Below are 17,498 nucleotides of genomic sequence, written 5' to 3'. Positions count from 1 at the left end.
CTTCGAACAAATCAAACAGGAGATAGTTCATGCCGTAGCCCTCGGGCCAGTCCAGGCAGGACAAGATGTTAAAAATGTGCTCTACACGGCAGCCGGGGAGAATGGCCCTACCTGGAGTCTCTGGCAGAAGGCACCAGGAGAGACTCAAGGTCGACCTCTAGGGTTTTGGAGTCGAGGATATAGGGGATCTGAGTCCCGCTATACTCCAACTGAAAAGGAGATATTGGCAGCATATGAAGGAGTTCGAGCTGCCTCAGAAGTGGTTGGTACCGAAGCACAGCTCCTCCTGGCACCCCGACTGCCGGTGCTGGGCTGGATGTTCAAAGGGAGGGTCCCCTCTACACATCATGCGACTGATGCTACGTGGAGTAAGTGGGTCGCGCTTATTACACAGCGGGCTCGAATAGGAAACCTTAATCGCCCGGGAATCTTGGAAGTGATCATGGACTGGCCAGAAGGCAAAGATTTTGGAATATCACCAGAAGAGGAGGTGGCGCGTGCTGAAGAGGCTCCACCATATAATGAACTGCCAGAGAACGAAAGGCAATATGCCCTGTTTACTGATGGGTCCTGTCGTATTGTAGGCAAACATCGAAGGTGGAAAGCTGCTGTATGGAGCCCTATACGACGAGTTGCAGAAGTGGCTGAAGGACAAGGTGAATCAAGTCAGTTTGCAGAGGTGAAAGCCATCCAGCTGGCTTTAGATATTGCTGAACGAGAAAAATGGCCAATACTCTATCTTTATACTGACTCATGGATGGTGGCAAATGCTCTATGGGGGTGGCTGCAGCAATGGAAGCAGAGCAACTGGCAACGCAGAGGCAAGCCCATCTGGGCTGCTGAATTGTGGCAAGATATTGCTGCCCGACTAGAGAATCTCGTCATAAAAGTACGTTACGTAGATGCTCACGTACCCAAGAGTCGGGCCACCGAAGAACATCAAAACAACCATCAGGTGGATCAGGCTGCTAAGATTGAAGTGGCTCAGGTGGATCTGGACTGGCAACATAAGGGTGAATTATTTATAGCTCGGTGGGCCCATGACACCTCAGGCCATCAGGGAAGAGATGCAACATATAGATGGGCTCGGGATCGAGGGGTAGACCTGACCATGGACGCTATTGCACAGGTTATCCATGAATGTGAGACGTGTGCTGCGATCAAACAAGCCAAGCGGTTAAAGCCCCTCTGGTCTGAAGGACGATGGTTGAAATATAAATATGGGGAGGCCTGGCAGATTGACTATATCACACTTCCACAAACTCGCCAAGGCAAGCGCTATGTGCTTACCATGGTGGAAGCAACCACCGGATGGCTGGAAACATACCCTGTGCCCCATGCCACCGCCCGGAACACTATCCTGGGCCTTGAAAAGCAAGTCTTATGGCGACATGGCACCCCCGAAAGAATTGAGTCCGACAATGGGACTCATTTCCGAAACAACCTCATAGACACCTGGGCCAAAGAGCACGGCATTGAGTGGGTGTATCACATCCCCTATCATGCACCAGCTTCTGGAAAAATTGAACGATACAACGGACTGTTAAAGACTACACTGAGAGCAATGGTTGATGGGACATTCAAACATTGGGATAAACATTTAGCCAAAGCCACCTGGTTAGTCAACACTAGGGGATCTACTAATAGAGCCGGCCCTGCCCAATCAAAACTTCTACGTACTGTAGAAGGGGATAAAGTCCCTGTGGTGCATGTGAGAAACATGCTGGGGAAGACAATCTGGGTTACTCCTGCCTTAGGAAAAGGCAAACCCGTTCGTGGGATTGCCTTTGCCCAGGGACCTGGGTGCACTTGGTGGGTAATGCGGAAGGATGGGGAAGTCCGATGTGTACCTCAAGGAGACTTGATTTTGGGTGAAAACAGTCAATGATTTGAATTGTATTATGTTAATTGTTCAGTATGACATTACTACTATGGCTGCTATCTACCATATCAATGGTATTATAGTAAGAATCACCCACACTGATGAAGAATGAGCTTCACTGAAACCAAGCAACGTGCAGCAGTGATGGAAGCAGAACTGGCTTCAGCAGCTTGCGCCCAACAAATCCCTCGAGATCAACATCTTCGACCTGCAGATCATGGACATGGACTGTGCCAGATGACAATCCAACACCACATACCATCTCCCCTGCCCTGAGAGACTGCTATGATGGATGAAGCCCAGAGTCATGGACTGACTGAACTCCACAGACATTTTAAAGTGATGGCCCATGGACTAAGAGAGTGATATCTGTGTGTATATATTAAAAGACAGGAAGAGTAATAATGAATAATTGGAATGTATTGAAAAGTATAGGACCTGGGCATGACGTAAATGGTATGGAATAAGGGGTGGATACTGTCCTGGTTTCAGCCAGGATAGAGCTGGTTTTCTTCACAGAAGCCAGTGTGAGACTGTGTTTTGGATTTGGGATGAGGAACTGTTGATAATGTGCTGATGTTTTGGGTTGTTGCTGAGCAGTCAAGGACAGTCCAGCTTCTTGTGGAGCTCCCACGGGGAGCTGGGAGGGGACACAGCCGGGACAGCTGACCCAGACTGGCCAAAGAGATATTCCCTACCATCCGACGTCATGCCCAGTACATAAACTGGAGTTGGCCGGGGGGCGGAAATCGCTGCTCGGGGACGGGCTGTCGATCACGGGGTGGTGAGCAATTTCTGTACTGGGCCTCACTTATTCTTGTACATTCCTTTGTTGGTATTATCATTATTGTTCCCTTCTTTCTTTCTGTCCTATTAAACCGTGTTTATCTCAACCCACGAGGTTTTTTTTTCCCTAATTCTCTCCCCCGTCCCACTGTGGGAGGGAGACTGAGCGAGCGGCTGCGTGGTGCTTAGTTGCCGGCTGGGGCTAAACCACGACACTGGACTTTAGTAAAGCCTTTGACAGCGTCTCCCACAGCATTCTCCTGGAGAAACTGGCGGCTCGTGGCTTAGACGGGTTTACTCTTCGCTGGGTGAGGTACTGGCTGGATGGCCGAGCCCAGAGAGTTGTGGTGAACGGCGTTAAATCCAGCTGGCGGCCGGTCACAAGCGGTGTTCCCCAGGGCTCAGTTCTAGGGCCGGTCTTATTCAATATCTTTATTGATGATCTGGATGAGGGAATTGAGTGCTCCCTCAGTAAGTTTGCAGATGACACCAAGTTGGGTGGGAGTGTTGATCTGCTGGAGGGTAGGAGGGCTCTGCAGAGGGATCTGGACAGGCTGGATCGATGGGCAGAGGCCAACTGTATGAGGTTTAATAAGGCCAAGTGCAGGGTCCCGCACTTTGGCCACAACAACCCCATGCAACGCTACAGGCTTGGGGAGGAGTGGCTAGAGAGCAGCCCGGCGGAAAGGGACCTGGGGGTGCTGGTTGACAGCCGGCTGAACATGAGCCGGCAGTGTGCCCAGGTGGTCAAGAAGGCCAACAGCGTCCTGGCCTGTATCAGAAATAGTGTGGCCAGCAGGACAAGGGAAGTGATTGTGCCCCTGTACTCGGCACTGGTGAGGCCGCACCTTGAATACTGTGTTCTCTTTTGGGCCCCTCACTACAAGAAGGATGTTGAGGTGCTGGAGCGTATCCAGAGAAGGGCAACGAAGCTGGTGAGGGGTCTGGAGCACAAGTCTTATGAGGAGCGGCTGAGGGAACTGGGGTTGTTTAGTCTGGAGAAGAGGAGGCTGAGGGGAGACCTTATTGCTCTCTACAGTTACCTGAAAGGGGCTTGTGTTGAGGTGGGTGTTGGTCTCTTCTCCCAAGTAACTAGTGATAGGACAAGAGGAAATGGCCTCAAGTTGCGCCAGGGGAGGTTTAGATTGGATATTAGGAAAAATTTCTTCACTGAGAGGGTGGTCAGGCATTGGAACAGGCTGCCCAGGGAGGTGGTGGAGTTGCCATCTCTGGAAGTGTTCAAAAAACGTGTAGACGTGGCGCTTCAGGACATGGTTTAGGGGACATGGTGGCGCTGGAGTAATGGTTGGACTTGATGATCTTGAAGGTCCTTTCCAACCTAGTGATTCTGTGATTCTGTGATTCTGTGATTATATGTGTGTATATATATCTATGTATATATAAATAGAATGGAATGGAATGGAATGGTTCCAGTTGGAATGTACCTAGAACGATCATCTAGTCCAACTGCCTGACCGCTTCAGGGCTGTCCAAAAGTTAAAGCATGTTATTAAGGGCATTGACCAAATGCCTCTGTCCTGGTTTCAGCTGGGATAGAGTTAATTTTCTTCCTAGTAGCTGGTATAGTGCTGCGTTTTGGATTTATGATGAGAATAATGTTGATAACATACTGATGGTCTTAGTTGTTGCTAAGCAGTGTTTACACTAAGTCAAAGACTTTTCAGCTTCTGATACTGCCCTACCAGTGAGGAGGTTGGGGGGGGCACAAGAAGCTGGGAGAGGACACAGCAAGGACAGCTGAACCAAACTGGCCAAAGGGATATTCTATACCATGTGATGTCATGCTCAGTATAAAAACTAGGGCGAAAGATGGTTAGGGGACGCTGCTCGGGAACTGGCTGGGTATCGGTCAGCGGGTGGTGAGCAATTGCACTGTGCATCGCTTATTTTGTATATTCTTTTATCATTGTTACTGTTGTTATTATTTCCCCTTCCATTTCTGTCCTATTAAACTGTCTTTATCCCAACCCACAGATTTTATTTTTGTTTACCAGTTCACTCCCCCATCCCACTGGGGGGAGGGACTGAGCGAATGGCTGTGTGGTGGTTAGCTGCCGGCTGGGGTTAAAACACGACAGCCTCTTAAGCACTGACAGGCATGGAGCATCGACTGCCTCTCTAGGAAGCCTATTCCGGTATTTGATCACCTTCTCAGTAAAGAAATGCTTCCTAATATCTAGTCTAAACCTCCCCCGTCGCAGCTTTGAACCATTCCTACACGTCCTGTCACTGGATACCAGGGAGAAGAGATCAGCACCTCCCTCTCCACTTCCCCTCCTCAGGAAGCTGTAGAGAGCAATGAGGTCACCCCTCAATCTCCTTTTCTCCAAACTAGGCAAAACCCAGAGTCCTTAGTCGCTCCTCATAGGACATGCCTTCCAGCCCTTTCACCAGCTTTGTTGCCCTCCTCTGGATGCATTCAAGGACCTTGACATCCTTCCATTATTGTGGGGCCCAGAACTGCACACAGTACTCAAGGTGAGGCCGCACCAATGCTAAATACAGCAGGATAATCACCTCTTTTGACCAGCTGGTTATGCTGTGTTTGATGCACCGTAGAATGCGGTTTGCCCTCTTGGCTGCCAGGGCACACTGCTGACTCACATTGAGCCTGCTGTCAACCAGCACCCCCAGATCCCTTTCTGCAGGGCTGCTCTCCGGCTACTCCTCTCCCAATCTATACTTGTGTCTGGCATTACTCTGTCCCAGGTGCAGAAGCTTGTTAAATTTCATGCCACCAATGACTGCCCAGTGCTCCAATCTATCCAGATCCCTCTGCAAGGCTTCTGGTCCCTCGAGAGAGTCAACAGCACCTCCCAGTTTGGTATCATCAGCAAACTTGCTAATGGTGCGTTCAACTCCTGCATCCAGATCACCGATAAAAATATTGAACCGAACTGGCCCTAGAATTGAGCCCTGAGGAGCGCTGCTGGTGACCGGTCGCCAGCTAGATGTAGCTCCATTCACGACAACCCTTTGGGCCCTGCCGTCCAGCCAAGTTCTTCACCCGGCGCATTGTGTACCTGCTCATCTCACAGTTGGACAACTCGTCCAGAAGGATGCTGTGAGGGACGGTAACAAAAGCCTTACTAAAATCCAGAAAAACTACATCCACCGCCTTCCCTTCATCTACTAAGTGGGTGACCTTATTGTAGAAGGATATCAAATTAGTTAAACAGGACTTTCCCTTTGTGAACCCATGTTGACTGTGCCTGATGATTGCATTGTCATTTATATGCCTTTCAATACCATTTAGCATGATCGGAAGCCACCGAGGCAAAGGGCTCCGGAGCAGGGGATCGCGCCGGGGGACCCTTCATAAAGTGGCAAAACCGAGGCAAACCCATGAAAGCAAAAGCGCAGAGAGAGGGAGATGGTACCCCTGCGCCCCGTCATCCCCCCCGCCCCAAGCCGGCAGAGTGGGCTCCTGACGAGCAGCAGCTCTGACTCAGCGTGGGCGGGGACAAGGCAGCCGTGGCCAAATCCCCTCATGTACAAGAGCAGCCCCAGGAAGCGCAAGCGACCCGGAGCGTGGTGACCAGGGTGGGCAAACAGGACGTGGCACGTCAGAAGGGCGTAGGTGACTCCCTTCTAAGGCGTACACGGGGCCCAATATGCCGACCAGACCCAACTCACAGGGAAGTCTGCTGCCTCCCTGAGGCCCGGGTGAGAGATGTCACTAGGAAACTCCCTGGTCTGGTTCGGCCCACTGATTACTACCCACTGTTGGTTATGCAGGTTGGCAATGACGAGGTTGCGCAAAGAAGTCTAGAAGCAAATAAAAGGGACTTCAGTGCACTGGGGAGACTGGTCAAAGGATCAGGAGCACAGGTAGTGTTTTCATCAATCCCTTTGGTGGCAGGGAGGAAGACTGAAAAGAACAGGAAACACACCTGGTTAACACATGGCTCAGGGGCTGGTGCCATCAGAGGGATTTTGGGTTTTTTGACCATGGGGCAGTTTACACAGCACCAGGCCTGCTGGAAGCAGATGGAGTTCAGCTATGTCCAAGGGTGAAAATGATTCTTGCTTATGAGTTGGTGGGCCTCATCGAGAGGGCTTTAAACTAGATTTTCTAGGGGGAAGGGGATAAAACCAGGCTCACTAGAGATGAGCCTAGGGGTGGCATGCCGATGTTGGGAGTGAAATCGATAACCCAGCTCAAGTGCATCTACACCAATGCACGCAGCATGGGCAGCAAACAGGAGGAGTTGGAAGCCATTGTGCAGCAGGACAGCTATGACTTAGTCGCCATCACAGAAACATGGTGGGATTACTCTCATGACTGGAGTGCTGCAATGGATGGCTATAAACTCTCCAGAAGGGATAGGCATGGAAGGAGAGGCGGTGGGGTGGCTCTGTATGTTAGGGAGTGTTCTGATTGTATAGAACTCAACGACTGTGATGACCAAGTTGAGTGCTTGTGGGTAAGGATGAGGGGAGAAGCAAACAAGGCAGATATCCTGCTGGGAGTCTGTTATAGACTACCCAACCAGGATGAAGAGGCAGATGAAGCATTCTACAAGTGACTGGCAGGAGTCTCACAATCGCTAGCCCTTGTTCTTGTAGGGGACTTCAATCTACCAGACATCTGCTGGAAGTATAACACAGCAGAGAGGAAACAGTCTAGGAGGTTCCTGGAGTGTGTGGAGGATAACTTCCTGACACAGCTGGTAAGTGAGCCTACCAGGGGAGATGCCCCGCTTGACCTGCTGTTTACAAACAGAGAAGGACTGGTGAGAGATGTGGTGGTCAGAGGCCATCTTGGGCTTAGCGACCATGACATGATAGAATTCTCAATTCTTGGTGAAGTTAGGAGGGGAGTCAACAAAACTACTACCATGGACTTCCGGAGGGCAGACTTTGGCCTGTTCAGGTCACTGGTTGAGAGAGTCCCTTGGGAGACAGTCCTGAAGGACAAAGGGGTCCAGGAAGGCTGTACATTCTTCCAGAAGGAAATCTTAAAGGAGCGGGAGCAGGCAGTCCCCATGTGCCATAAGACGAGCTGGCAGGGAAGACGACCGCCCTGGCTGAACAGGGAGCTTTTGCTGGGACTCAGGGAAAAGAGGAGAGTTTATCACCTCTGGAAGAAGGGGAAGGCAACTCAAGAATTCAAGAAGTACAAGGATCTCATTAGGTCATGTAGAGAGAAAATTAGAAAGGCAAAAGCCCAGCTAGAACTCAGTCTGGCCACGGTCATAAGGGATAACAAAAAATGCTTCTACAAATATATTAACAACAAAGAGAGGCAAGGAGAATCTCCATCCCTTATTGCATGTGGGGGGAACATTGTCACCAAGGATGAGGAAAAGGCTGAGGTACTTAATGCCGCCTTTGCCTCAGTCTTTTAATAGCCAGTAGTAGCCTCGGGGTATTCAGCTCCCTGAGCTGAAAGAGGGATGGAGAGCAGACTAAACTCCCCATAATCCAGGAGGAAGTAGTTAACGACCTGCTAAGCTACCTGGATACTCACAAGTCTATGGGGTCTGATGGGATCCACCCAAGAGTACTGAGGGAGCTGGTGGGAGGAGCTTGCCAAGCCACTCTCCATCATTTATCAGCAGTCCTGGTTAACAGAGGAGGTCCCAGACAACTGGAGGCTTGCCGATGGGACACCCATCTACAAGAAAGGCCAGAAGGAGTATCTGAGGAACTGCAGGCCTGTCAGCCTGACCTTGGTACTGGGGAAGATTATGGAGAGGTTCATCTTCAGGGCACTCACAGGGCATGTGCAGGATAACCAAGGGCTCAGGCCCAGCCAGCATGGGTTCATGAAAGGCAGGTCCTGCTTGACCAACCTGATCTCCTTCTATGACCAGGTGACCCGCCTAGTGGATGAAGGAAAGACTGTGGATGTTGTCTACCTGGACTTTAGTAAAGCCTTTGACAGCATCTCCCACAGCATTCTCCTGGAGAAACTGGTGGGTCATGGCTTAGACAGGTGTACTCTTCACTGGGTAATGAACTGGCTGGACAGCCAAGCCCAGAGAGTTGTGGTGAACAGAGTTCAGTTGGCGGCCAGTCACAAGCGGTGTTCCCCAGGGCTCAGTTTTGGGGCTGGTCTTGTTTAATATCTTTATTGATGATCTGGATGAGGGAATTGAGTGCTCCCTCAGTAAGTTTGCAGATGACACCAAGTTGGGTGGGAGCGTTGATCTGCTGGAGGGTAGGAGGGCTCTGCAGAGGGATCTGGACAGGCTGGATCGATGGGCCGAGGTCAACTGTATGAGGTTTAATAAGGCCAAGTGCCGGGTCCTGCACTTTGGTCGCAACAACCCCATGCAACGCTACAGGCTTGGGGAAGAGTGGCTGGAGAGCTGCCCGGCGGAAAGGGACCTGGGGGTGCTGGTTGACAGCCGGCTGAACATGAGCCGGCAGTGTGCCCAGGTGGCCAAGAAGGCCAACAGCGTCCTGGCCTGTATCAGGAATAGTGTGGCCAGCAGGAGTAGGGAAGTGATTGTGCCCCTGTACTCGGCACTGGTGAGGCTGCACCTCAAATACTGTGTTCCATTTTGGGCCCCTCACTACAAGAAGGTAGTAGTGCTGGAGCATGTCCAAAGAAGGGCAATGAAGCTGGTGAGGGCTCTGGAGCACAAGTCTTATGAGGAGCGGCTGAGGGACCTGGGGTTGTTTAGTCTGGAGAAGCGGAGGCTGAGAGGAGACCTTATCGCTCTCTACAACTACCTGAAAGGGGGTTGTGGCGAGGTAGGTGTTGATCTCTTCTCCCAAGTAACTAGCGATAGGACGAGAGGAAACGGCCTCAAGTTGCGCCGGGGAGATTTAGATTAGATATTGGGAAAAGTTTCTTTACGGAGAGAGTGGTCAAGCATTGGAACAGGCTGCCCAGGGTGGTAGTGGAGTCACCATCACTGGAGTTGTTTAAAAAATGTGTGGACGTGGCACTTGGTACATGGTTTAGTGGACATGGTGGTGTTGGGTTGATGGTTTGACTTGATGATCTTAAAGGTCTTTTCCAACCTTAATGATTCCGTGATTCTGTGATCTTCTCCATAGTTTTTCCAGGTACTGAGGTTAGACTAACACGTCTGTTTTTTCCCTGGATCTTCCCTCATGCCCTTCTTGTAAATTGGAAGACTCCCAAGACAAATAAAATAAGTAGAAGCATCAGTTTTCAATCAACACCAATTATCTGCTGGCTCTGTTTTATTAACTCCTTTGGGTCGGTATGCACAAAGCTTCTCACTTCAAATTACTCCAGTAACACAAGTGGTAAAAAGTTTTCTGTGAACTTCACATGTTCACATTGAAGCTCTGCTGATGGCTCATGTGACAGTAAAGTATGTGCTTGTTTATGCATGTTATGACTGCAAACATGCATTTAAGGTGAGGTGAGCCCTGGTAGTAACTGTAAATAATTTCTTTATAATTATAAATTAATTTGGGTGTTATGTTGACTACTTTTTGTCATGGCATACTTTTGAGAGCTTTTTCTGGAAATGGGAAGCCACCTCTTTCATAAATTGCATGTAATGTGAATGGTAAGAGAGGGACAGAGAATGTCAGAGGGAGTTCTGCTTATGTTGCCAGGGAATGAAATAGATCCGTTTGTTCTCTAGATGCATCAAAACTGTTTAATAAATTACTCTCCCCCACTCCTCAGGCCCCAAACCCGGAATTGTTCTTGGAAGAATAACATATAAAAAGCATCAACTGGGCGACACAGTGATTCAGAGCCTTGCTGATGAACGATTCACCTTTTCATCTCTAGATACTTGGAATGCTGCTTTCTTCATGGGATTAAAAACTATTGTTATCTAATGACTCTTTGGAAAGTTCTGTCCTGTGTTATATTGGAGGCTTAGATCTAGATTTTATGTCAAACTCATCACTTTACTCAAGATTGAAAGTACTTTGAGACAGGGAGAGTCCTTATACTGTATTCAGCGGATAGTACAACAGGACTTATCTTGACTGGGTCCTTCTGTTGTTTTGGGAACCAAAATTTCTTTAGTCATTGTATTAGCAGCAATAACAATTTCATACACACTGATAGAGATGGTAAGTTTTAAAACTACAGATCAGGTTTAAAAGAATAACAACACTCTATCTCCTAAAATATTTTGAGAGTTTTGCCTTGTAGTTATTCATCTTCCATACTTAAAAATCTAATATTAAGGAAAACATCACTAATTATGTTTCAATTTTTTCATGTTTAATGTTCCTGTGTTCTTTGAAGTATCTTCTTCCATTACTTAAACTGTATAGATTTCATTTTTCAATGTTTATTTCTAAATTATTATCTGACATGTATTTAATCAGTTAGTTACTGGTTTCTGAAATCCTGTTGGATGTTAAATATTTTCTGGGTTTGAGACTAATGTTTTAATATGAATAAAACAAATTAAGAGTACATGCCAGTATTACTGTACGAGTGTGTTCACCATTTTTTCAGGTAAAGAAAGAGGTTTTAGTATATGTACATTGAAGAGAAGTACGTTTCTGCTAGATGTTACAGAGAAATTTGCATAAAGCAAGATGAAGCAGACTATGCTATAATAGGCTGGACCACTCAGAAAAATTTTGAAGTCCCATAGAAATGGAATTTGATAAACCAAGTATAGTTATACAAATGAAGTGAGAGGGATACAAGAGAATATTGTCTGTTACGGTAGTAGCCTCTGAGCCAGAAAAATGAGGCTTGGCATCAAAACTAATATTATAAGAATAATCCTGCTTTGGAGACAAGGTAATATCTTTTGAATTTCAGACTTCAAGCCAGTTCCAAGGACAGAATGGTTTATGTCATTCTGAAAAACTGGAACATTTTAAACAAATTAGTGGATGATGTTGGATGCTTTACACAGTATTCTGCTCAGTTATTCTATTTGCTTCATTAAGAAAATTTATAAAGCCCTATTTTTGGTGTTGATTTCATGATGTCTGAGTGGATGTGACAGCAGTTTAATTTTCATGTAGTTGTATCAACAATTGGATCACCTTAAGAAACTGGAACATGTATCTGTACTAGGTTGCTGTATCATTTGCATTAATTTTGATAAAATATAATAAGGTTGATCAGTAGCAGATATTTAAATTTTATTTGCATCAAAGTGGTTACTCCTGTGTTGTTTGTCATTAAAATGTAGAAACATTTGTACTATATGTGTACCCTTCTGTTCACCCAGAAGGTGTTTGTGTTTGAATGGGAATCTTAATTTAACTGTGCTAGCCTTGTCTCCAAGTAAATGCACAGATCACATGACATTGCAGAGAAGACAGTTTTTTGCTCCAATTCTATTATGTTTCTGATAGTGATGTGAGCACAGCTGGTAGAGAATGGTGTTTCTGTGTCTCACAGCAAATCCTTTGTCTTGCAGGTCTATAAATCCTGAGAGGACATGCTTTGCTTTCATCTTGCAATTTTTCTAAGACACTCTGTCTCAGCTGTTAATTATTGAGGCTAAGAGTTATGAAATACAAAGCACTACTCAATGGCTTTGTGAAGATACAGCACCGATGCATTTATAGTTTAGAGAGCTTTGAATGTTAAAGTGTACTTCATTTCTGTATATAATTTCATTTCTGTATATAATTTCATACACTCGTGTATTAACAGAGGGCACCTCAAAGCAAGCATGATGCGGGTTCCCATGATACAGAGAGGCACAATGAAGGTCAAGGAACAGCAGACATCAGCATAGCAACTACTGGTACTGGTCAGGTAAATTGGTTACTACGTTGATAGTATAATTAAATACTTGAAATGTACAATGCTTATATTTTGGTATATACCTTATTGTGTTTGTATGCCTGTTCATTTTTAAAAGATTTACATTTTACTTCATTCCACCTGGAAGTGAGAAAATTTCTTGTATTTATTAAAAAGAAATATTTTAATAGGATGAAGTGTAAACATTCCATAATGCAAGGAGCCATTTTCTTTTATTTAAATGATTAATGAGCCCAATACTAAGAAACAAATGCAAAGAATGACTATAGAAAATGTATTTTATTCGAGGTGAGCTGTAACATTAGAAGTATGGTTTAATTATGGGAAATTGCTCAAAATTTCTCTTGAGAAATTATCACTGAAATATCTATGATTTTAAAAATGAAAATCAAATGGCAGGTTTATCATTAATATTTTGTTAATACTATTTTAGATAAAGCTTTGAAACAGTATTATCAATGAGTTCGTCTCCTGGAAGTGTGCTGAAGGATTATATAAATGCTTTTAAATAATCTTTCATTTTCATTCCTTTTATTAGTGAAATGCAGTACTGTTTTTAGAGGGCTTCATTAGTTTCTTCTTTACTTATCTTTTCATATTAATATTTTTGCAAGTTTGAGACCTTTTTCTTTGGCTAAAAATACTTTAATTATTTATCATGCACTAATTAATGTTCATTCACTTCACAATCTCCAACTGTAGCTGAGACATTCGCATTAGTAATTTGGGCTCTTAAAGCTTCACACTATAAATTTGATCATTTAATTAATATATAAAATATTTGTGCTGCTTTAAGGAAGTAGAATTATTTGAATCCTTCTGAAAGTACCCTGTACAAGATTTATCAGAAAGAATATAAATTTTTGTTTGATTTGAGTGTTTAATTTGATTTAACATTAAGCATAGCCCATACTTTTGCTTTTGAAAGATATTTGATCACCATTTTGAATTAAGTTCTCTCTGCTATATCTGAACAGTTGCTTGAGGCTCTCTAATTCTTATGAAAGCTTTATTGCTTGGGAAAAAAAATAATTCAGCGCTGCTTTGGATCTGAAAGCATAATGTATTTAAATAATTGATGCATTGTGGCTGTATTTTCTTTCTTGACAGTATCAATAAGGAGTTATTTTAGACAACAGATATTTTACAAGGAAGGAAGAAGGGTTTCTCATATGCCTTGGCAGACATTGTGCAAGTAGACCATTCATTCTTCATTTGAGGTTTTATGTTTAGGTTTTGAGCAGTTTTGAATTTTGCCTTGTTAAAACGTTTAAAACATTTGTATTCTTTCCTCCTGGAGACTGACAAAGCTAGGGCTCTGAATCTGTGTTCTAAGACACATCTGAGGATTATTTACTTTTAGGGCAAGTCCAGAGATAGAAAGCTTAATAGATAGGGCATAGCATTTATTTCTGATAAACCAGCTCAATATACTTTGTTTCTTTGAGCAATCACTATTAAGTGGAGTGCAAAAGGTTTTAACTGAATAATGTGGGGCTAATTGTTTTTTTAGTCATATGAGCAATGCTAATTGAAAATTTGCCAATTGAAGAAAGGATTTTTCAGGATTCAACCAAGTCCTTTTCTGTACCATTTTACAGCTATCTTTTCTTCTGTTCCTTTATGCTCACTATTCTGCCACTGTAGTGAAATTTATTCAAACATTTATTTTGCAAATTGTATAAAGGAATTCAATGAGGTATTTTATTTTATTTTATTTTATTTTATTAATAAAATGTGCCACAAAATAAGGAACACAACCTGACTGACAGAGTAAGTAGCAAGTATAGTACAACAAAGAAGTGAAAGACAGGAAAGTATAAAAAGAGAAAACATGATAAAGTAGAAGGATAGGAAAAGATTTGGAAAGAGAAGGTTCTATACAAGAAGGGTCCAGGTACATCTCTCTGTCATTTTCCAGTTTCTCAGATGAATGGCTACACTTTTCTTATACTACTTCTTTCAGATCGGTCTTTAGGAGCCAGTAAGAAAGGTAATTGCATTTAATTTGGTCCTCCTGGCATCCTCAAAGTAGTAAGGCCAAAAATGATGGCTTTGAAGGAAATAGTTATTTGGATCAAAGCTGATACCGTTTTTTAGAAACAATAGGAAAAGTATGCTATTTCTGTCTACACTCTGCTGGACTTTAATAGGTAGTGCTCCAAACTTGCATCTTTTTTCCTTCTTGGATAAAATGAGTATATTGAATTTAAGAGTGGAGAATTTTGGCATGTACATATATGAAAACTGTAATCCTCTGAACATAGTCTGAGGTCAAGATGATATTAATGGATCAGTCAGTGTAAAAATCTCAGGGTCCTGTCCCATATTCATAGCACTGCAGATTATTAAAGTGAAATAATTTAGGAACTCTAATATAGTTTTCATTCTAAGCTTTACGTTTTTCAAATTTTCCCATCCATAACAGCAAAAAGAAGTGCTTATTTACATAGGAAATATATATTGGAATAAAATAATGTGTGAATTTAAAACATTCTAGTTGTACTTATTTAGTATCTTATGCTAATATTTATTCTGGAATATGCATGATATGTTTTGGATTCAAATGGAGAATTAAATGAGACTGTTTAAATATTCCAGTATAACTAGAATTTTTTTCTGTTATTTTTTATAATTTCTACCAGAAATTAAAAGTTAGTAGATTAAAAGTATACATTATTTTGTACATGATTGTCATGGTTTATCCTCAGCCGGCAACTAAGCACCACGCAGCCAATCACTCACTCCCCCTCCCACAGTGGGGCGGGGGAGAGAATTAGGAAAAAAACCTCGTGGGTTGAGATAAACACGGTTTAATAGGACAGAAAGAAAGAAGGAAACAACAATGATAATACCAACAAAGGAATGTACAAGAACAAGTGATGCCCAATACAGCAATTCCTCACCTCCCGGCGATCGACAGCCCGTCCCCGAGCAGCGATTCCCGCCCCCCGGCCAACTCCGGTTTATGTACTGGGCATGACGTCGGATGGTAGGGAATATCTCTTTGGCCAGCCTGGGTCAGCTGTCCTGGCTGTGTCCCCTCCCAGCTCCCCGTGCACCCCCAGCCTGCTCGCTAGCAGGCCAGCACAAGAAGCTGGACTGTCCTTGACTGCTCAGCAACAACCCAAAACATCAGCACATTATCAATAGTTCCTCATCCCAAATCCAAAACACAGTCTCACACTAGCTTCTGTGAAGAAAACCAGCTCTATCGTGGCTGAAACCAGGACAGTATCCACCCCTTATTCCATACCATTTACGTCATGCCCGGGTCCTGTACTTTTCAATACATTCCAATTATTCATTATTACTCTTCCTGTCTTTTAATATATACACACAGATATCACTTTCTTAGTCCATGGGCCATCACTTTAAAATGTCTGTGGAGTTCAGTCAGTCCATGACTCTGGGCTTCATCCATCATAGCAGTCTCTCAGGGCAGGGGAGATGGTATGTGGTGTTGGATTGTCATCTGGCACGGTCCATGTCCATGATCTGCAGGTCGAAGATGTCAATCTCGAGGGAATTGTTGGGCGCAAGCTGCTGAAGCCAGTTCTGCTTCCATCACTGCTGCACGTTGCTTGGTTTCAGTGAAGCTCATTCTTCATCAGTGTGGGTGATTCTTACTGTAATACCATTGATATGGTAGATAGCAACCATAGTAGTAATGACATACTGTATTGTGTAACAATTGACATAATACAATTCAAATCATTGACTATTTTCACCCAAAATCAAGTCTCCTTGAGGTACACATCGGACTTCCCCATCTTTCCGCATTACCCACCAAGTGCACCCAGGTCCCTGGGCAAAGGCAATCCCACGAACGGGTTTGCCTTTGCCTGAGGCAGGAGTAACCCAGACTGTCTTCCCCAGCACATTTCTCACATGCACCACAGGGACTTTATCCCCTTCTACAGTACGTAAAAGTTTTGATTGGGCAGGGCCGGCTCTATTAGTAGACCCCCTAGTGTTGACTAACCAGGTGGCTTTGGCTAAATGTTTATCCCAATGTTTGAATGTCCCGTCACCCATTGCTCTCAGTGTAGTCTTGAACAGTCCGTTGTATCGTTCAATTTTTCCGGAAGCTGGTGCATGATAGGGGATATGATACACCCACTCAATGCCGTGCTCTTTGGCCCAGATGTCTATGAGGTTGTTTCGGAAATGAGTCCCATTGTCGGACTCAATTCTTTCGGGGGTGCCATGTCGCCATAAGACTTGCTTTTCAAGGCCCAGGATAGTGTTCCGGGCGGTGGCATGGGGCACAGGGTATGTTTCCAGCCATCCGGTGGTTGCTTCCACCATGGTAAGCACATAGCGCTTGCCTTGGCGAGTTTGTGGAAGTGTGATATAGTCAATTTGCTGCGGGAGAAGGATGGACTTCACAACTCTATGAGTTATATTCCGAAGCCGTTTATTGTCTTGTCTGACTCCAATATATATCATAATCTTTGTTTAGTCACTGCGCACACACTCATGATTGGTTACAGGTTGTTACACACATTATTGCAATTGTCTATATACAAAGTATCACGCGCTGTCCATGCGCCTCTCACACAGTCAGGATTCGCTGCTTGCAGGTGTTCCTGTTTTCCTTGCTTCTTCTTAGTTGTTTACCACAGCTCCTTCTCCTCAAGGCCGAGCTGTACAGATATCCAGCTGTTTACCAGCTTCTCAATGCCACAGCTCCTTCTCCTTAAGGTCGAGCCGTGCAGATCAACACCACAGCTCCTTCTCCTTAAGGTCGAGATGTGCAGGGTGATCCCAACAATCTGCCAGGCCTCCCCATATTTATATTTCAACCATCGTCCTTCAGACCAGAGGGGCTTTAACCGCTTGGCTTGTTTGATCGCAGCGCACGTTTCACATTCATGGATAACCTGTGCAATAGCGTCCATGGTCAGGTCCACCCCTCGATCCCAAGCCCATCTATATGTTGCATCTCTTCCCTGATGGCCTGAGGTGTCATGGGCCCACCGAGCTATAAATAATTCACCCTTATGTTGCCAGTCCAGATCCACCTGAGCCACTTCAATCTTAGCAGCCTGATCCACCTGATGGTTGTTTTGATGTTCTTCAGTGGCCCGACTCTTGGGTACGTGAGCATCTACA

The 17,498-nt window shown here is 44.9% G+C and overlaps 1 protein-coding gene across 5 annotated transcripts in view; it reads left to right on the top strand.

Moving 5' to 3' along the window:
* The window catches only part of LOC309415240 (adenomatous polyposis coli protein-like), a gene marked incomplete at both ends in the record, with an annotated part of 135,670 nt that overhangs the window by 91,946 nt on the left and 26,226 nt on the right, over window positions 1-17,498 (top strand). For all 5 annotated transcript variants that reach the window (XM_082012704.1, XM_082012702.1, XM_082012703.1 and 2 more), the window contains one exon: window positions 12,267-12,371. In XM_082012704.1, coding sequence (XP_081868830.1) covers window positions 12,267-12,371 — 105 coding nt within the window. The remainder of the gene's footprint in view (window positions 1-12,266; window positions 12,372-17,498) is intronic.

Source organism: Phaethon aethereus, assembly GCF_964289735.1.
Source record: "Phaethon aethereus genome assembly, chromosome: W".
NCBI classification, from domain to species: Eukaryota; Metazoa; Chordata; class Aves; order Phaethontiformes; family Phaethontidae; genus Phaethon; species Phaethon aethereus.
This window is presented reverse-complemented; position numbering and strand designations above follow the sequence as displayed.